Below are 21,694 nucleotides of genomic sequence, written 5' to 3'. Positions count from 1 at the left end.
ATCGAAGAAAATAAGAAAAGAGTAGCCAGATGGTATGACAAGAAGGTGAAGGTAAAGGAGTTTGCCGATGGAGATCTGGTCTGGAAATTGATTTTACCGATTGGGACTAAAAGTTCAAAGTTTGGAAAGTGGTCTCCTAATTAGAAAGGTCCATATCGGATAAATCAGTCTGTTCCTAGTAACGCATATATTCTAGATACCCTCAAAGGGGTTGTGTTTCCCAGACCATTAAATGGAAAATATTTAAAGAAATATTACCCTAGTATCTGGATGGATGCATAAAAGTATAAGTGCCGATAACAGTCCTATCGGCTAGAATTATACAAGGATGTCAATGTCTCATAAAGTGCCGATGCAATAGACAAGATTTACAAGTTTAACAAGGATTGGATAGCCAATATCGCACGCAGGCGAATCTGGTCGGCTTCCTTCATTTCTTTGATGTCTTCATCGGCAGCACCCTCCACAGGCTTGAGTTTTTTCTTCATGGCTAAGGCTTTGCGAGCCTGGATGTCTCTTTCTTGCTGAAGGGCCTTGATGGCATCGGGTAGCTGGTTTTCTTCTTGTTGGGCATGAGTTAAGGCTGCCTCGACTTCTTTCAATTCAGCCAATAGAGCCATCCTCTTTACCGATAAATCTAAGATTTTCTGTTTAAGTTCAGCGCCCGAAGTCTGCAAGTTGCCGATGCCCTTGTGCTTCTCATCGGCAATCTGTTTCAGTTGTAGCATCTCTTCTTTGAGTTGAGCCTGAGCTGCTCTATCGGCAATGCGTTGAGCAGCCCGTTGATGTTGTAGTTGGCGGCTTTCTAAATGGGCTGCTGGGAAGAGTGCTTCTTCAACATCGGCAGGGACCTGGCCACGGATTGTTTTGAAAATTGCCTTTGCGGGGTCCGAGTCATCTACTAGTTGGGTGGTATCCTGCTGTAACAAGTCCAGGAGAGCTTCCAACTTGGACTTAATTTCTGCCGATATTGTTCCCAGTGCAAGGGAAGAACTTGCTTCCTCTCCATCATCATCAGAAACATCAATGGCAAAGGAAAATAGGCTGTTTGGGGAGTCTTGTTCCTGAGAAAAAGAAAAAGAGGTCAGTTAAAGATAAGTATGAATATTATAAATTGACTAGGTCAATCGGCTTACCTGTTTCAAGGCAATTTCCTGTACTTGGCTGGAGGAAGCAGCCTCGAGTATGCCGTGTGGAGGATCAGCTGAGCTTGCCGATGGGATATCCTCTGTGGCCTCATCGGTGGTTGGCCCTTGGGGTATGATGACCGATGGTATGTCCTGTACAGGAGGATTAACTGCTTGCTTAGTTGCATCAACTAATTCTTGCCGGCTTGCAGACGTTGGGGCAGATGTGGGGATCGGCATGGACTTCTGTCGTTTTGGATGTGCCTCGGCATCTGTTAAGGCTTTGTGCTTTGCTTGGGCCTCAACAACGGTTGGTTGGGGGGCATCGGCACTTGTTGGTTGTGGAGCTTGAACATCTGGTACGCTTGCCGATGTACCCATTTGTTGCTGCAAAACAAGTATAAGGTATGATATTTAATAGATAAAATGTAAAATCAAAGGAATGCCTCTAAAGGTTTGTCAGAGGTAGTGGTGCTTGATGTCGGAGGAATTGCCGATGACGATCCAGTAGCGGCTCTTACAACCTGATGATTAATGTTAATACAGTCTGTGATTGGCATGAGTAGAAATAAACAGGGTTGTTACCTTGAATGCCTTGATCAGGGTTGTAGCAGTAGCCAATGGAGTGGCCCTAGCTGTAGCCAATTTGGACTTGGAGGTGATGGTCTTGGCACGGGTCTTCTGGTGAGTCAAAGCAGCTAAGGTGGGGGCATTGTAGCCGATCGGTGATATCGGGGAAACAGGTCGAAGATCGAAGGGTTTCCCACTTTTGCTCATAGATGGTGCTGGGTTGTTAACCTGTCACGAGAAAGTTAGTTACCGATATATGAAAGGAAAAAGCAAAAGGGAGTTAAAAAAAACTTACTGCGTCATCAGGAATGGCATATTCAGGGTCGATCATGTGCCGATATGTGTGAGCAGATGTTGCAAACAGTTGTTCCCTCCACTCTCGCCACCATTGCTTATATGATTCGGTGATGAAAGATGTTGGCGTCTAGATGGATAGATCAACATCTGTAGTATCGGCATCGGGGGAGAGTCGCACTACCCTGCTCCAATCTATTCCGCAGGTGATTGTTTCTCTGGGTTTGATCACATCGGCAAAACAAAGTTTGATTGGTAGTTGCCCAAAAGCCAATTGACGGGATACTGCCGATGGATTGTAAAATTCATACATGATATTGGTGTTTTTCCTGCTACCGAATGTGTTTACTGGGATTGCCCTGGGAGTAATGATGGCCATCATGAGTTCATTATCCTGATTCAGAGTGTCATCGGCAAAGTTGAAATGAAGGGGGAATATGTTTTCTTCGTCAATATAAGGTACCCAGGCCCTATGATCATGAGAAAGACCATTGTAGAAGCTTTGGAAGAATCTGCCGATCTGGTCTTTATTGGCCTCTATTCCAGGGAGGACAATTATGGCTTCACCAAAATTGAAGGGTGAGCGTGTTGCCGATTCCTCATCCCCAAGCACGTGGTCTTCAGCAATTTCTCATGGGAATTGTTGGGCAAAGAAGTCCCATTGCAAACATTTGTGCATATGGACATTCAGCCACATGTTGATAAACCACCACGGGCCTCCTAAGTTGCCGATGGGTTCGCCCAGCAAAAGTTTCTGAGACACTTGATGAAGAAGATGATAAGTGGAGCTCAGAAGGTATCGGCCAAGAGGGAACCTTACACCATTGGCCAAGAGTTCAGCCGCAGGGAGGAAGGCGTTGGTTGGTCCTACTGATTGACCACAGAAGATAAATTTTTCTAACCACATATTCAAGAATGTGGCATGTTCCCTCTGGTTAACTGTCCCGGTCCTCTGGCATTCTTGAATATATCCCGTCCAACCGCCGATGTTGCGGGTATTCACCCTGTATTTAGATTTTCTGCCATAGATGGAGCCTTCATCGGCAGTTGAAATGTCCAAGCCAGTGAGCATATAGACATCGGCAAGTGTGGGAGTAGCTGGGCCATGTCCAAACATAAAAGTGTTTGTTGTGTCTGACCAGAAGTAAGCAGCTGCAATCATCATTGACTCGTTCTTTTGCATATCGGCAATGGATAGCCTAATGCATTGGTCTAGCTTCTGTTCTGCCCAGTGTACTTGCATCGACCTGTTGACCCCCAAGTACCAATCTTTCCACCCTTTGGTGGTTTTGGGCCAAGATCGGAATGTATCTTTCCATAAATTCAGAGAGAAATTTTGGTCTCTAAAAGGGATTCCGTTAACCTCTGCATTAATCAGATCAGTTGGATCTGGGTTGCCCATTGGCCCTAGGCATTGGAAATGCGGCTGATCAGTTGGAATAACTAATTTGTTGTGAAGTTCCTAAGTGTAGAGGGTCCGAAGAACAAAGAAAAAGAGAAAAAATTACCAACTGTATGAACTCGCAAAGACCAGAGGAATCGAGGTAAAAAGTAATGAAAGTGGAACGAACCACAGGGACGTCGAAGTTGATTGCCATTATCTTGAGGTAGATGGGGGCACGAGCTGAAGACTTGAGGTTGACGCTGGAGAAAAGTTCTTGTTGGTTGAGGTCGCGCAGTTGTTCGTCGGAGTCGCCACCGGAAAGAGAGAATGCCAAGGATTGGAATCTGAGGGTAGAAGGCGAGCGTTCCGGAGAAATCTATTTATAAGCCGCTTGGAGTAGGGGTATTCTGGACTTATCTCTATGCCGCGTGCATGTGGGTCGAGGTGGTTCAGATGGATATGGTAACTGTTCACACGATAATCAAGGGATTGTACAGATGATTTGATGGCAAGTAATCATGACTTGGAAGAGATCTCGGTACAGGATATTTTAATTCTGAAAATGACGGCATTATTATGTTAGGATCTTGCCGATGGATTATTGTTTCGGTATCTTAACCATAATCAGGGCAAGAGTGGTTGGAAATTGTGCGATATTTATTGAGGTGCGTGAATCAGGACTAGATTTGATTAGATTTGATAACAGATCAAGTTTTGGCTTGGAGGATGAGTTACAGTAATTGGGCGAAGGCAAACGTTATCTGGAGTAAATTTCGGAGCATTAATGGTTTTATACTCTGAAATTGGGGGGCATGTGTTGACACCGTTTTTTTGCACATGTCAAAATGATCAGAGTGGGCTAATCGGCAGGAGGAAAGTTACTGTATACGCTAATAGTCGATGAAAAACAGCTTGTAAAGATGGTTGCCGATGAATGGTGATGATCGATGGAAAGGTTGATTTAGACTCGGGCGTTGCCGATAAGGTTGGAGATGTTATTGTCGATGCCGATGAAGGAAGGCTTGAAAACTACTGCCGATGAAACAAGAAGTATGCCGATGGAAAGGAGGTCGGTGAGAATTCCATTGTAATTGAGGTGGACAGGGAAATAGATAGGAGTTGATTTCCTTTTCTATATTTGTTAGAGTATGATTCATGTAAGAGTCACGTGTTTCTTTAGATATGGACTTGGTGTCCTAGTCGTATTTGGTTATGTCTCTTTTGATCAGGGTATAAATATAGATTGAGGGGCAATGTAAAAAATATCAATCAATATCAAAACCAATTTTTACTCCTATTTGCATCTACTTACTTTTCGGCGACTTCGTCAATTTGCATATTTTTCCTTTTTTACAAGTTCTCATTGATTCGGCGAGTTGCATCGCTTCAGTGCGACTTTCGGCGATTCTCGAGTTCCGCATGAGTACCTCTTGGCCGTGACTTCCGGGCGTATCGCTGTTGTCAGGACCAAAGTGCTCGTATCTTCATCCTTGTCGATTAACAGGTCAAATCAACTGGCACGCTTTGGATATCAATTCGGGTATTAGCCCTTTGTGTTTGCAGATCCACTTTTGCATCAACAGCTATATTTGCTATCGTGGAAAAGAACCTGGCTTAATTTGAATTGAAGACCGGGCGGAGGCTTGCCGGTTTGCAGTGTCTCTGTCTATGTCGCTTAAGGACTGAATCTTGGAGCCTTTCCTGTTCATGTTGAACGCATGCCTCTCTCTTAGTTGGCTAGGTCTGGAGACCGACCACGAAGCCAAGTAGCTCACCTCAGGCCGGGAGTCAATAAGTATAAAGTACGCCTCGGAAGGGAGCCGTAGGCGTGAGTCCAAGGGCAGGTGATTTAAAAGTCCTAATCGTCCTGGCAGAAGGTAATCCCTTAGAGTGCTGGCACTGATCGAACCCACAAATTTGGTTCCTGAGTTGTCCCAAAGGTGACCCACGGCTACCCTTGCAAAGTATGCTAGGGTGAGAGTTAGGAATACCCCCTCAGCTGAGTTGTAATTCGATTCGAGTCGCCGTCTCTCCCAGTTAGTGAGAACTTGACGGGCTTATCTCCAAAGTAGATACACTAAATAACCTAATGGTTCGGAAATGATGATATGATGATGACAGCCTTATTATACCTGCTATGGTTAATATTGTTTGCTCCTAATAAGTGAGTGCACTAGTACAGGTGCTAATCTAGTGGACAGGTAAATGATGATAAGCTTGATGCTAAGTTTAAATTGGTTACTATAATCATAAGCTCTTTTATGCAACTGTGTCAAGCCAGCCCACCTCATAAGCCTCGCATGACCCTTGGTGTCTTTTATTTCTAGTTTTGACGGGTAAGTCTAGCTGAGTACCTTCTCGTACTCAGGGTTTATCTCTCACTTATTGCAGATGACCAGTTCTACTTTGGTTGCTGCAAGTATTGTTTTCTCCCGACTGGGGATGAAGACTAGACCGTTGGGCACGGTCTCTACTAGTTCTCGTACCTGATGATGCTTTTGTGGGACATGACTCAGATCTGGCAATGTATTTGAAACTATGAAGTTATGTACTAAACTATGTTGCTTCCACAAATTTGAACTTGGTTTGTAATATTTTTATTCGAACTCTGATGGATGTAATCTGAATGCTACTTATGAAATGGTGTAACGAATGATGTGTTGTGTCGAATCACTATGGTCTTGGTTTGTATGTCGAGAGTTGGTTGAAATCCTTCGTGATTTCCGGACTACTGGGATTATGAGAGCTTAAGTACAGGAATTTGATCGCTTCGGTGATTGTTTTTGTACTTATGTTCTTATGATTTGGTCGGTTCTGTTACATTCTTGGTGATGTCAACCAGATCCATGTCTTGGTTGATAACCAGAGGAGTTGTGGTGCTAAGATTGTAGGGTTCGGTCTTTCGATCTGAAGCCGGATCGGTGTGTCATTCTCCGCCACAACGATAGTTATCTCTATCTGACAGAAGATCGGGATCCCCATCTCCATTAAGTGGTAATAAGAGCTTCAGGTATTACCGTCAGGTTTATCATTACCCTAGTTTTGTTTTGTCTTTGTCCTATAAATCCAGAAAATTGCCCCACAAAAATATTTGTGTTCATCGTTGTTTTTTTCTCATATCCCATCACCCGTTGTGCTATTGCAATATTTTTAACTCTAGTTTGCTTTATTGAACCATTGTCCCTCGTAGGTCATCGTGTTGTTGTGTTTAATCGAGTCATTGGTCTTGTTTGAGTCTATTCGAGCACCTAAAGTTGGCCGCCAGTGGTTAGCTCCTATATCCCTCCCCGATTGGTATTTTTCACTAGGTTATTTTTCCTTGTCTAGAGCAAAGTAGCTTCAAGGTGAAGGGAAGGAAGGAAAGGCATGTTTTAGTTTATATGAGTAAAATATTCCATCTTTGATTGGTCGTGTGGGAGACAAACAAGAAATAAATCCAATCTTTAGTCTGCTTGTTTCCTGCACTATACACCATATTTTTTTGCTCAAGCATCTTGTGCTTTATGTCTAGCTTGCGACAACAAAACTTGAGAGGGTAGTGCCAATCTGCTGCTGCTATTTGTCCTTTTTTCTCTATGCCATGGTTCCTAGTGCTAATCATCTATCTTACCAGCTCATATATTGCGGCACTTTCTGATTGAAAAATAATAATAATAGCAAAAGGCAAAGTGCAAAAAAAGAGAGCCACACAAAAAAACCAGAGAAGAACAAAAGGCAGAAGGTGCAAAAAAAAGACGCATCAAGAAAAAAATTCATAAGTGCTTGCATCCTTTTGAGTCCTTGTGCTGAGTTGTATTGTATTGCTTGCTTGAACTAGGTCCAGGATGAGTTTAGGCCAGCGACATAGACTAGCTTGGGACTACTTTTCAATCTTACAATTTCTGAATTAAATTATTGCTATTCCTTGCTACCATATTTTAAGCCTCACAAGCTCCACATATATACTTCAAATCAGTCCAGAAAAAGGTCCTTGCAATCTTGGTGCCACTGCCTCACAGGTATCATGAACCAATCACCGGTTGTACCGCCCACTACTTGCGTTGGTAAGAACTTTGTAAGAGCTTGGTAAGACGCTTCCACTTGCTATGAAAAGTAACACCACTGCAACCACGTAGTCATTTGATAGGGATAATACTTTTGTGTTGTCTTTTGCTGTCTTTTAATAATGACATATTGTTCATATCCACCGACTTATGATGGTATAGGTGCTGATGAGTACATGGACTAGGAAATTACCATAGATAACATATTTGCTACTCGCTTTATGTGTCCAAGGAGAAAGGTAAAAAATACAGCTAGTGTTTTGCGACATTCTGCTTTATCTTGGTGGAAGTCTTTAGATCCTTCTGATAAACCTCAAACTTGGAATGATATGAAACTCCTTATGTGAGAAACCTTTGTTAACCCACCTCCTGTTTTGACTTCATATGCTGAGGTGCACTATTTAGAGGAAGAGTCTGTTGTTATTCCTCTTGTTATGACTAACCTTCTGCAGGATAATGTCCATATGTGAGAGAATGACATGGAAGAAAATGAGGAGCTCACAACCTCATATGCAAATTCAGAACCATTACTTCACAATGCACCTATTACTCCTACTGAGAACACAGGTAATGCCCATGGTACTACACTCATGGAAGGTGAGAATTGTTTTAATGTACTAAATTTTTCCACAAACCATGCTATCATAGAGCAATTGTTAGTAGAACCCTCTTTTGATTTATCTCTATCCCATGATAATTTGCTTGATGTTCCTTATGATAAAGATGAATTGGTTGATGATGCTTTAGTTTTACATGTTTTCGAACCAGTCACTTGTGCTAAAAATACACATGTTATTCATATTGCTACTAAAACTGATGAGCTCAAACTATTGTCTTCTTTACATACTTTGGAATATATTGAATTTGATGTTTTGTGTAACCTATATTGTTTGGAAGAGAGCCTTTTTAAATATGCTGATTTGCCTTGGTTTTCTAAACACACATATCATGTTATTGGCAGATATAACAACAAGGGACAATATATGATACATCGAGTATATATTTGTAATAATATGAATTCTCCTTTTGTTGTACAAGATTATGATCGTTTAGAGGGCATCCATAATAATACAAACATTTTCTCATGTTCCTTAAAGAAACAAGTTCACTTCCAAGAAGGGGAGCATTGTTGGTTGCTACCTATGTCTGCTCGACCATCTATTCCTGCATTGTCTTTGGTTAGTTCTAATCTTTTGTAGGATAGTGTTGACATACATCGTGTGCATTCGGATCATGGAGTCTACATGCTTGCTGAAATTTTTATGCGAGATGACATGCTAGAAACTTGGAAACATGGTCACGTTCCTTCTTACAATTATTTTAGGTTTCTTTGTCCTCGCAACCCAGTTCTCCTTTATGTTGTGCAGGATCAGTTTCAAGCACAATCGACGTCGAGGACGACTTTTCATCAAGAGGGGGAGGATGATGAGGACATGACACCCATGCATATGACCATGTTTGGTGCATGGGATGGAGGGGAAGGAGGCCAGCAAGGGTGTCCAAGTCAAGAAAGAGGCCCGAGGCTAATTCGGTTCAAGTCCCCGAGGTGGAGGCCCAAAGTAACTCAAGTTCGAGTCTGCCTCGGCCTTCAGAACTAGTCTGCCTTAAACTGGTCACCCAGGATGCATCCGGACTCTGTTTTTGATGATCCATATATGGATGGAAAGATAATTTGATAAGGAAGCCAATCCAAGTGGTTTCACATCAAAACCTCTTCGGAATCAATAGGAATCGTCGAAACAAGTCAGCATCTAGAATCTACCAGGGTGCTACAACACCTTCTTTTGGTCCATTGGACCGTGTATCATGTTTGGGCCCATTAGGGGGCCTGTCTAGGGTAGGCGATGACCCTAAGACCTTTATAATCATACGCCGCTGCTATCATTAGGTTTTGGGTTTTGCTTAGATTATTCTGTCAAGAACAGTTTCACCGTTCATCGGTTTGTGAGACCCCAACTCGTGAGATTAATCATTCATCTACAATTTGGTTGCTTTCTTTCTTATTCTTGCTTGTGTTCTTCGTTGCGTAGGCAGGGATTAGCCTTCTTGGTGAGGTCAACTAGATCCATGTCTTGGTTGATAACAAGAGGAGTTGTGGTGCTAAGATTGCAGGGTTTGATCTTTTGATCTGAAGCCAGATCGGTGTGTCATTCTCCGCCACAACGATAGTTATCTCTACCTAACGGAAGATCAGGATCCCCATCTCCATTACCCTATGCGTTAGCACCTCGGGTCGAACCGAGATGCTCGCAGCGTTATCAACAACTGGCATCAAGCCTGGCATGCTGATGACGTCTATCGAGGGGCAGTGAGAGCAGGCGACATGGGCTACGACCGGACCATCAAGGGGAGTGTGGAAACGTGACCTAGGCATGGTCGTCGACCTGATGACCGGAGTCCCAACTTGGATGGCCTGGGACCATGGGCCTTTGGTCGATGCATCTAGAGAGCACCGTTCCCATAGCGCTTCCGACCGCTTACCAACATCGCCAAATATACTGGGGAGATGAATCCCGATATATGGCTCAAAGACTTCTTGCTCGCCTACCGAGCCAGAGGAGTGGATGATGACCACTTCATTATTCAATACCTCCCCATCTATGTGGGGGAACATGTTTGAGCATGGCTCAAATTCCTCCTGCATGACAGCATCCGTGACTAGGCGGACCTCAAGAGGATCTTCGTTGGGAATTTTCAGGGGACGTATGTTCGTCCGGGGAACTCCTAGGACCTCGAGAGCTGTTAGTAAGAGCTCAATGAGTCCCTATAGGATTACATCCATAGGTTCTCAAAACAATGCAACTTCCTTCCTGATGTCGTCAACGCGGACATCATCAGCGCATTCCTTTCCGGAACAACCTGCGAGTCCTTGATCCACAAGCTTGGCTGTTAGAAGCCCTAAACCACACGCGACCTGCTCAATGTCGCCACGAACCACGCCTCCGGCAAGGAGGCGGTCAGAGCAGTCTTTAGTGGAGGTCGGGACAAGGGCAAGGCTAAGCATGAGTACCAAGACGAGGGCCCCTTCACACAGAGGGGCAAAAAGAATAAGAAGGATCGGCGCCGAATGGCCAACTCCACGTTGGTTGCCGTGGCTGATCGCGTGGGCAAGCAACCCCAGCAGGGCCAGCCTAACCACTTCGACAAGCTCATGGATAGCCCATGCACCAACCACGCTTACCCCATCAAGCACCTCTATAAGGACTACGAGCTCCTCAAGCGCATCCTGCGACAGGCCAGTGGGCTGAAAGAAGGAAAGGGCAAGGAAGCAGCATCCAAGAATGGAGGCACAGCAGGTAAGGATGGGGACGGCTTTCCCGATCCTAAGAAATGCCTCATAATCTTTGGGGGATCTGACGCCATCTACCCCAAGCTTAAGCACAAAGTGCGCTATAGAGAGGCATGCGTCGCTGAAACGGCTGTCCCCTCCTTCCTTAGCTGGTCGGAATCTCTGATCACTTTTAATTAGAGGGACCATCCATCCCATGTCGCCAGACCAGGTTGCTACCCGCTCATCATCGACCCCATTGTCCGCAAGAAGCACCTCACCATGGTGCTGATGGATGGGGGCAGTAGCCTCAACATCCTCTATGTTGACACCCTCGACGCCATGCGCATCCCCTGGTCGAAACTCTGTCCAGTGAGCTCTCTCTTCCATGGCGTAATCCTGGGCCTGCAGGCATACCCGCTCGGGCAGATCGACCTGCCCGTCATGTTTGGCAACCGAGCCAACTTCCGCTCGGAGGTCCTTACCTTTGAGGTGGTGGACTTTACAGGGTCCTACCATGCCATCTTGGGGTGGCCATGCTACACCAAGTTCATGGTGATCCCCAACTACACCGACCTCAAGCTGAAGATGCCAGGACCGATGAGCATTTCGAGCTCGCCACTGCCGTCATCAACTCAGCTGAGCTCCCTCAGCTTGGAGAATCATCGACTCTGGTAGTCCTGGACTGCAACAAGCCAACCTCCTCAATAGCCTTCCACCCACTCGAGGAGACTAAGACAGTCGGAATCGACCCCATCGACCCAACCAAGACGGTGCGGATCGGGACCTAGCTCTCGACCAAATAGGAATGTGAGCTCGCTGACTTTCTATGCGCCAATCGTGATGTCTTCGCATGGAAACCTTCTGACATATCGGGCATACCACAGGAGGTCACCGAGCATGCATTACGCCTCGTCTCGGGCTCAAAACCCGCCAAGCAACGCCTGCATCGCTTTCACAATGAAAGGCGCAGTGCCATAGGCGAGGAGGTCACCAAACTCCTGGCAGCCGGATTCATCAAGGAGGTATACCACTCTGACTGGCTTGCCAATCCTGTTCTTGTCAAGAAGATCAGAAAATAGAGAATGTGCATTGATTATACCAGCCTCAACAAAGCGTGCCCAAAGGACTACGCATAGACCTACTCAGGCTATCACCAGATCGCGATGAAAGAGTCCGACCAGCTCACAACCTCGTTCATCACCCCGTATGGTTCGTACTGTTACGTAACCATGCCTTTCGGTCCGAAGAACGCTGGTGCCACCTATTAACGGTGCATGCAGCAATACTTCACCGATCAAATCGACCCACTCGATCAGCCTAGCCAAGTCGAGTGGCCGAAACCAACATCGCCGTCTATGTTGATAACATAGGGGTGAAAACGGCTCAAGCTTGCGACCTGATCGCAAACTTGGCCGCAACGTTCGCAAACCTTTCAAAGGTTCAACATCAAATTGAATCCCAAAAAATGTGTTTTTAGGGTTTCGAAGGGGAAAATGCTTGAAACATCGTGTCCAAACGCAATATCGAGGCCAACCCCAAAAAAAACACGGCCATCTCCAACATGGGCCACATACGCAATGTCAAGGGCATACAGAGGCTCTTTGGCTGCTTTGCCATCCTGAGCCAGTTCATCTCCTGGTTAGGTGAGCGGGGGATGCCTCTCTACAAGCTTCTCAAAAAGACGGATGCTTTCGTCTAGACTGAGGAAGCACAACAGGCTTTGGAGAGCCTCAAAGCGTCACTGACATCAGCCCTAATCCTCGTTGCTTCTGAACAGGGAGAACCCCTCCTCCTCTATGTCGTGGCAAGCAACCACGTGGTGAGCGTGGCCCTAGTCATCGAAAGAGAGGAGCCTAGACACCACCTTAAGGTCCAATGACCCGTATGCTTCGTCGGGGAGGTACTCACTGACGCCAAGGTTCGGTACCCCTAGGTGCAGAAACTTCTATACGCCGTGCTAATGGCGACCCAGAAGCTCCTACACTATTTCACCGACCATGAAGTCTCGATCGTCACTTCGTACCGGCTAGGAGACATCGTCCGCAACCGCGACACCGCGGGACGGATCTCCAAGTGGGCACTTGAACTAATGGGCCACGACATCAGGTATATCCCTCGCACCGCTATTAAGTCTTAGGCTCTCCTAGATTTTTTTTGCCGAATGGGCGGAGGTCCAGCTACCGACTCTGGATGTCACCCACGAGTACTAGACGATGTACTTTAATGGGTCCGTAATGGCACCCGGCTCATGGCTTGGAGTGGTCCTGATCTCCCTGGATGGGAGCAAGCTCCGCTACGCGATCCGCCTCCACTTTTCAGCCTCAAACAATGCCGCGGAATATGAGGCCCCCATCAATGGACTGCGCATCACCAACGAGCTCGGCGCAACGTGGCTCTACGTCCACGGTGACTCGGAGTTGGTCGTCAACCAAGTCATGGAGTCCTCTTGCAAAAAGCCCCCTCATGGCAGCATACTGCCAGGAGGTGCGTAAGCTCGAGGACAAATTCCATGGGATCGAGCTACACCATGTCCCCCGAAAGGACAACGATGCCACCGATTTTCTCACAAAATTGGCTGCCAGACGAGTCCCATCTCCGGACGGGGTCTTCATCAACGACCTTCACGAACCGTCTACCCACATCCTGGAAGGTCCGATCTAGACACACCCCGATGCCAACTTGACCCTCAGGGGATCTGACCTCGGTGCCTCCATAACTACGTCACCCGCCGATGTCGCTGTGGTAGCACTCGATCAAATCAACTGGCAAGCGCCACGACTCACCTATCTCTTCGAGGAGGTTCTCCCACCCGAAAGGACTACAGCGCGATGGATCGCTCGACACGCCAAGATGTTCGTCGCACTCAGTAATGAGCTTTACAAGCGAAGTTCATCAGGAGTACTCATGAAGTGCGTCCCTATCAACCAAGGCAAGCAGGTCCTCCTCGAGGTCCATGCCGGAATCTACGGACACCACGCGGCCCTGAGGTCGCTAGTCAGAAAAGCATTTCGCTAAGGTTTTTACTGGCCCACCGCACTATGAGATGTAGAGGAGGTCATTCGTAGGTGTGAGGGATGCCAGTTCTATGCTTGGCAAACTCATTTGCCGGCACAAGAGCTCCAAACCATCCCCATGACCTGGCCATTCGCGGTCTGGGGTCTGGACATGGTAGGACCCCTCAAAAAGGGCCCAGGTGGCTTCACTCACCTTCTCGTAGCAGTGGACAAATTCACAAAGTGGATAGAGGTGAAACCCATCACCAACATTTGTTTGAAAGAGGCAGTCAAGTTCTTCCTTGATACCATCTACCGGTTCGGTGTTCCTAATTATATCATCGCTGACCATGGAACTAACTTCACGGGGAAGAAGTTCCTGGACTTCTGTAATGGATACGACATCAGGATCGACTGGGCATCAGTCAGACATTCACGTACTAACGGTCAGGTCGAACGAGTCAATGGCATGGTCCTCTAAGGACTCAAGCCACAAATCTTCGACCGACTCAATAAGTACACCGGGCGATGGGTTGCAGAGGTTTCAGCGATCCTCTAGAGTCTAAGAACAACCCCAAACCGATCCACAGGATTCACATCTTTCTTCCTGACCTACGGAGCTGAAGCGGTGCTGCCCTCCGACCTCAACCACGGCGTCTCAAGAGTGAAGGCCTTCGATCGTGACCGAGCCACGGAGGCTCAGCAGGACGCGGTCGACCTATTCGAGGAGGCCCGTGAGACGACCGGCATCCGCTCTGCTCGCTACCAGCAAACTCTCCGTAGGTACCATGAAAGGAAAATCAAAGGGAGGATCCTCGAGGTCGGAGACTTCGTGCTTCGAAGGACCCAATCAACTAAGGAAAAACACAAACTCTTCGTCATGGAAAGGACCCTATACGGTGACCGAGGTGATCTGACCGGGCGTCTTCCGACTGAAGGACGACAATGGCGACGTTCTCACCAACACTTGGAACATCGAACAATTACGTCGTTTCTTCCCTTAAAAATTCGGTCTTACCGTTTTTCTTTCATTCAACGTTTGCTCCTATAAGCACCCCAGCCCAAACACACTCGGCCCGGGTCGCTCAGGGGCTCCACGGGGGTGCGATACCACCTCTCTTTTCTACTATAATATAGTAAATATTTTTCACCTGAACAAAAGGGTAGTCCGCTCCTTTAATTACCCTACGTAACTTATGCTTTAAACATTCTAACCGATCACAACCCGCCACGACCTACAGTTACTAGCAGCTGAGCCTCGCGGGCCATGTCCGGGTTCTTAAGGTTGCAGCCTACGGTTCAAACGGGCAAGTGCGAAAAAGAAAGAATAAAAAACAAAGCTATGCTAGGGTAAAAAAAGGAACGGATGTGACAAGCTTCCCCTTACGAAGTGATTTCGTCACAAAACAAAATTGATGTATTCATAAATACGCAAAAATGTTTTCACGGGGACTCCTCCACGAATTTATCCCTTACACATATTGCCTGTTCCTACTTTACATTCTATTATGGCTACGCAGCAGCATCGGCTGCCGGCTTAGTCGACGAGGGTAAGAGCTGGTCGGTCTTCGACGGGACGATGTTCGGCTCGATCGGAGGCGAGATGACATTTGCTTCTGACCCGGTCTCCACTCCATCCGCAGGCTGGACGACGTCTTCTGAACACGCACCTTCGGCTACGCTCGCATGGCGAGCCTCCATCACCCACTGCTCGGAGACTTGCCCGGCCACCAACTGTCTGTGGGCGGTACAAACAAGGGCGAACACCCCAAACGACAGTCTGCGGCTTCAGGAAAGAGTACCAAGATACCCAGCCTCCAACCGACTCGCTAGTCGGATGTAGGCTCGAGGGCTACACCCACCAGGTGCACTCGCGCGCACTCGTTGTCAAAACAAAAAATTCCCCCGCTGTCAAAACGAAAAATCCCCTAAACTATTCTACCGAATTCCCTAGGGGCTCGGGGGCTCCTGTCGGGTTCATAAACCCGGGGTCTCTAATGGGTCTGCTTCCCAGTAAAAGCTTGGCCCAGCAGATAATGTTACGAACGACGCGCAACTCCTGGACCGGCCCAAGTGCCTAACGACAGGCCAGAAGAACGATCTAGTCTCCGGTCGGAAGGCCTGGCCAAGAAGGGACGGTGCTCGCTTCCGACTCCAATCCGCTTCTCCGATCGGAAGGCCTAGCTAGGAAGGGACGGTGCTCACTTCCGACTTCGGCTTGCTTCTCCGACCGAAAGACCTGGCCAGGGAGGGCGACGCTCGCTTCCAACTCCAACCCGCTTCTCCGACCGGAAGGCCTGGCCAAGGAGGACGACGCTTGTTTCCGACTCCCGACTCGCTTCTCCGACCGAGAGTACACCGAACCTCTGCTTACAGCTTTTCTCCGACCGTCGTGATCGAAGCTGACTGGAAAATGACCGAACGGGGACGCCCGCTCGGTAAGGACCCAAAGAATCAGGCGGAGCAAGTAAGGCAGGGCGCTGAAGTCAAACCGCAATACCGAGTACCAAACCCTGCACACCTGAAGGACAGTACTGTCAGGTCATGTCAGAAGGGTGCTCCGCAACCTTCCAGACGTGACCGAACACGAACAGTGTTACGGGTGCCGATATTTGCCCTACAAGTATAGTAGACATCGACATTGGCCATACCAGAAGAACATGATGGATCTTACCACATAAGCACACACTCTCTCTTACTCTCTCTTGTAAAGCCATCTTCTTCATCTATAAAAGGGGATACGCTCTCTCCAAGAGTAGAAGGATCGATCCAACGAACAACAGACAACACACGGATCATTCCGACTCACTCTCTGCTAGCTTTACACATTCTAAAACTACATAGAGCATATGTTCCAACTTTCAATACTTAACGCACGTAGGAGCTCCTGACACTCTCGGCCCTTCGGTGAGTCCAACCAAACCTCTAATACCCTCATTTTACTCCATCTCGTTTGTAACCCCACAGTAAACTTGGAGTACCTGAGCTTAGGAATAAAGTCACCGATCAATTCAAACTGGACATAGAATATGTTACCTGAATCAATATAAATCCTATGTCATTGAGTGTTAGATCACATTCAATCGCAACTTAAAGCAAAACGATAAATATTTACATGTGAATCGCTTCTCGCGCACACACACAGCCCGACGTTCCCGTCGGCGGCCAGAAGAAGGGCGATGAGGACGACGCCACCGCGGAGCAAGACGCCATGGCCCGGATCCCCGTTGAGAAGTATGCTGCGGCCCCTGGCGTTGCGAGCTCCGCGGGGAAGCTCTCCTCCACCGTGGCGGACCGTCTCGCCACCCAGAGCACGACGGCGCAGGGAACTGGCACGAGCGGGAGGATTTGCACCCTCGCCGACCTACCGGACAGCGGGCTCCGTCGCGTGGCGGATCGACTCCCCGCCAAGGAAGGCGAGAGGTTCGCCGCGCTCTTCCGCGAATTACGCGGCGGCCCCAACCACGTCGCCGTGGAGTTCTCCGCCGCCGCCTACGCGGGGCTGTACAACGGAACCGCGGCTCATGACGCCGTGGTCGGGATCCCCGCCGAGCCCAACTCTGCTTCGGCCCCTGTCGTTCCGAGCTCCGCGGGGACGGTCTACTACACCGTGGCGCAAGACGGCCCCGGCAGCAAATCGAAGGAGGGCGAGGGGGACGGGATAGATCGCCTCACCGACCTCCCCAACGACGTCCTCTCCGACATCGTTGGACGTCTCCCGCTCGTGGAGGCTGTTCGTACCCGCGTTCTGTCACGGCGCTGGCGCGTCCTTCCGACCTGGCGACCGCGCCGGTCGCTCGCCGCTGCGCTATTTGCTGACACGGAGAATGCCGACAGCGACGGCGACGAGGACGCCATCACAAGCGGCGTCGCTCTCCACCAGGCGGATCGATTCAGCGAGTTACCAGACCACGTCATCTGCTCGATACTCTGCCGTGTGCCTCTGGTCGAGGCCATCAGGACATGTGTGCTGGGGCGCCGTTGGCGCGAGGTATGGACATGGTTACCCTGTCACAATTTTGATGACATGGCCGTGGGAGATGCTGGCGTCACGAGCTTCCTCAATTTTGTCGACGAAGTGCTCGCGAGGTGCTCGGACATGAAGGTGCAGCGATTCATGCTGAGGGTAACCAACCCCGACAACGTCGACGGCGCCCGGCTCGCGGCATGGAGTGCCCATGCCGCGGAGCGCGTCAGCGGTCCTGTCGTGTTCAAGCTGGATCTCGGAGCCGACTTCTTGCAAGGTGAGACAGTGTTTGAGATGCCAAATCAGGCACTGGCGGACTCTATCAGTGTCTCCATATCACATCCCGAGGAGATCGCGTTCATGGTACGCCTCACCGCCAATGGTCAGTTTGCTCTATTGACTCGCCTGGTTCTCGTTGGGACAAGGTTCAGAGCTGACGGCGGGAGGTCAATTAGTGACGTTGTGTCCCATGACCGCCCCCTGCTTAATAACCTCTGGCAGGAGGACGTGAGAGGTGTCTTCTGGCTTCGCCTTAGCTCATCTTCGTTGATAGAGCTGACAGCCATGTTCGTGAGTGATCTGACAGGAGTGAAGCTTGAAACACCAAAACTGAACCACATCCACTTTGCGTACTCCTTTGTTGGCAAAGAAGCCACAACACTATCGGTCATTAAGCACCAACTTACGGAAGTCGTCTGGAATGACACTTGGCCTGTTCACAGTGACTTTGGAACAGTTGTGAGCCTTGAAAAGCTCACGGTCCATCGCCAGAACAACCCACAGAACCTGAAGAGGATCATTTCCCAGTTCAGATTAAGAAGTGTGAAGACCCTTTGTGTTAGTGTTTCCACGGATGAGGTAATTACATCTGAGAAGGCTGATCACTAGTCGTTTAGTTGTGCGTGTTTGTTCTGTGGGAGCTGACATACCTCTTTATGTTTGTTTGTGGGCTTATTCGCAGGACATTGAGGAAGTGAAGACTGAGGTTCACTCTATGAGGAAATCGCGACACTGCGAGCTTGTGATTCAGCTGTCCGAGAATGAAGATTGATATGCTCTAAGAGGACTGGTGAGGTAATTACATCTGAATATGTAGGCTAACTATTAGTTCTTTAATTGTGCTTTGTGTGTTCTGTGGGAGCTGACATAGCTCTTTATGTTTGCTTGTGATCTTTCAGCAGGGTATTCAGGAGGGGTTTGTATCCGGCGAACAAAACCCTGTCAGGGTTTCTGTAGAGATGTTTCAGCAGCACTTCTAGTTTTGACACATTGTTTTTGTAGCAACTATAGGAAATGCATTTGTTGGTAGGAAATGAGAAATGCTTCTTGTCGAACTGTTTTCTGGGAAGACATGGATTCAGTGCATTTGTGTCTCAAAGTGCTTCAGATATACACGACTGTTCTGTATTTTTTGGAATCATACTGTGAAGCAAAACCAATGAAACAAATTGGAATGAAACCGGATTTTGCTGCTCTGTGTGTAATGCAACTGTGTATTAGGGGCATTATATTGCTCACCGCGAAGAAATCTTGAGAAGAAGAAATCCATTGACTACCGGCAGCCAAGGTCCCAGGCTCCCAGTAGTAATTCAGAGTAATTTTTTCACACATAGACACAGAGTAATTCACTGCATATACTGAGGTCGGTTCCTGATCCATGGAACAGATAATCTCCACAGGTCATATGCCGCCAATTCTGATCATTGTTCCATTCTTTGGTCATCTATCCAGTGCGGGAATCGTTGCCGTCTTGCCGACTGGTTCAAATGAATCATTTGCTGTATCAGAAGCATTCCGATGCAACCCAGTCTCGAGTCATCCGGCATCGCATTGGTTACTTTGCCAATCGAGTGTTCGATCTGAAGCTCCCAGCCTTTTTCTGGCTCTGAATCTCCGCGCACGCCCAACAACCTGTTGAAGTCCAGTCTCAGCTTAGTCAAAGAATCAAACACCTCCAGGCTCCAGCGGACGCTGGAGCATGATGGGGTCCTTCTTGGCATCAGCAACTGCACGGCCAAACCTCAAGAAGTCAAGAACCCCGGCTTGTGCAGCCACCTCCTCCTTATGCTGCCCAGACACCTTGGCACAGAGCTGCCGCTCCGACTCGAGGAGACGGGGAACCACAGACTCTAATGCCGCCGCCACAACTCAAGAGCAGGTCCCAATGCCTGCGCGTCCTGACTCCTGAGACGGGTCGCGCAGGTACTCGAGGCCGAGAGCGCCAAGGCTGGCACTGACCACACCCCGCGCGCATTCGATACAAGCGGCCACGCAGCGGTCTTGCCTGCTGTTGGCCACGAGGCGATCAAGAATGAGGGTGAGCCTGTGGACGGCGGCGGCAGGAACGCGGGACGGCACGGCGCACGGCGGCGCCGGGCTGTGGCGGAACTCGGCCTCGATAATACCCATGGCGGCGGCCAGGAGCCCGTCGTCGATGTCGCCGGCGGCGGCGGGGGGGGGGGGGGGGGGGGGGGGGGGGGGGGGGGTGCCTTGATTTCGTCGAGCGTGACCCCGAGGTCGGCAAGGTCGCGGTCGCCGAGGTACTGGAGTACTGGACAATGTAGGCGAGCCCGCAGTTGTCGGCGAGGAACCTATGCGCCTCCTCGAGCTGGGCCAGGACGGCGAGGTAGCCGGGCAGGTCCCCGGCAGCGCCGGAGTTTGCGGCGGCTCGAGGCCGTGCACGGCGTCGAACACCTTGAGCACGGCACCGGCGGGTCCCACGGTGCGGTCGATGTGGGGCCCGGCGGCCGCGAGCGGATCGGGCGCACCGCGGCCTCCAGCGCCGCCTAGATCCCCTCGGGCCAGCACGCGGCCCAGCGCACGGGACTTCTCCACGCCGGACTGGAAATATTTTTTAAAATACAAAAATTTATAAAAAATAGATTTTAAAATTTGTCTAAATATTTTATCACAAAATAATGCAATTAAAAATCCAAAATTTTGGTTTAATTAATCTTAAAAATATTATAGAAAATTATATTGATGGATTCGTTTTGGTGCTTATTTGTTCGTAGAAGCTCTCATTATATAATATAATTTGTCAAAGTTCATCTTTGACTATGCCACGTTGTCCGACATGCAGTCACAGCGTAACACATACTTTGAAAATTTATCGAGGATTGCAGGGCAGTGGTACCAACGCCTAGCGTGCATGCAGCCACGAAGGCTAACACAACTGCATTGAAAATTTAGACAGGGCACATCCACTAATTATATATACAATAAGAGCTTCTACTGGCAAATAAACACCAAAATGAGTCTATCAGAATTCAAATAATTTCAAGCTAGGCACCATAAGATAGAGAATGATTTTAGAAAACAAAATCTATATCTTGTTTCAGAATTTTTGAGGTAAAACAAACTTTCTATGAATTTTCTAGTATTAAAACAAATTTTAGGATTTTTTAGTTGCTTTATTTTCTAGGTAAAAATATTTAGATCAAATTATTAAGTTTTATTTTTTATATTTTAAAATATTTTTAATCTAATTTATCTCCCTAAACTTTTCTAGGTAGTCGTCTATGTTTTATTATATGTCTGATGACAAATACATATTCTAAGACTGACACGTATCTAAGTAGAACTCTGAATCTATTTGGAGTACAATACTATCCTAAAGCCCTCTTTGGAACATAGGACGGGGAAGGTACAGTAATAAATCGGACGGGAAGGTACAGTAATAAACCGTCTCAGGCGACCTATCGTATATTTTATATTATCTTTTGAGATGGGTAAATAAATAGGTTTGCTGTTCAAATTCTGTGTCACTCTTTTTTTTCCAAGCGACCTACTCTCTCCGTCCTAAATACAGTGCATTATGCCATTTGAAATTTGTGATTATTTTGTACATGGAAATTAATTCATGTACTTGCCATATTTTGTACGAGGAGACTGAGAATTCACCTTTAATTATACGGAATAGAATCAGATTTCAATAGATTAGGAAGTACATGCGTCTATTGCGCTCTCCCTTATTTTGTCCGAGAATGACCATAATGCATTATATTTCAGGACGGAGGGAGTAGGCGACAGTGATGGATATAAA

At 47.9% G+C, this 21,694-nt stretch overlaps 1 protein-coding gene across 1 annotated transcript in view; it reads left to right on the top strand.

Annotated features, from left to right (window-relative positions):
• Window positions 1-18,700, top strand: part of LOC136462723 (uncharacterized) — a 44,673-nt gene extending 25,973 nt beyond the window's left edge. The window contains exons 3-5 of the mRNA XM_066461779.1: window positions 16,828-16,872; window positions 17,008-18,507; window positions 18,611-18,700. Of these exons, the coding sequence (XP_066317876.1) occupies window positions 16,828-16,872; window positions 17,008-18,507; window positions 18,611-18,700 (1,635 nt within the window). The remainder of the gene's footprint in view (window positions 1-16,827; window positions 16,873-17,007; window positions 18,508-18,610) is intronic.
• The last annotated feature ends 2,994 nt before the right edge of the window (window positions 18,701-21,694 follow it).

Source organism: Miscanthus floridulus, chromosome 7 (assembly GCF_019320115.1).
Source record: "Miscanthus floridulus cultivar M001 chromosome 7, ASM1932011v1, whole genome shotgun sequence".
Taxonomy (NCBI): Eukaryota; Viridiplantae; Streptophyta; class Magnoliopsida; order Poales; family Poaceae; genus Miscanthus; species Miscanthus floridulus.
Note: the sequence above shows the minus strand (reverse complement) of the source record. Positions and strands in the feature narration are given on the sequence as shown.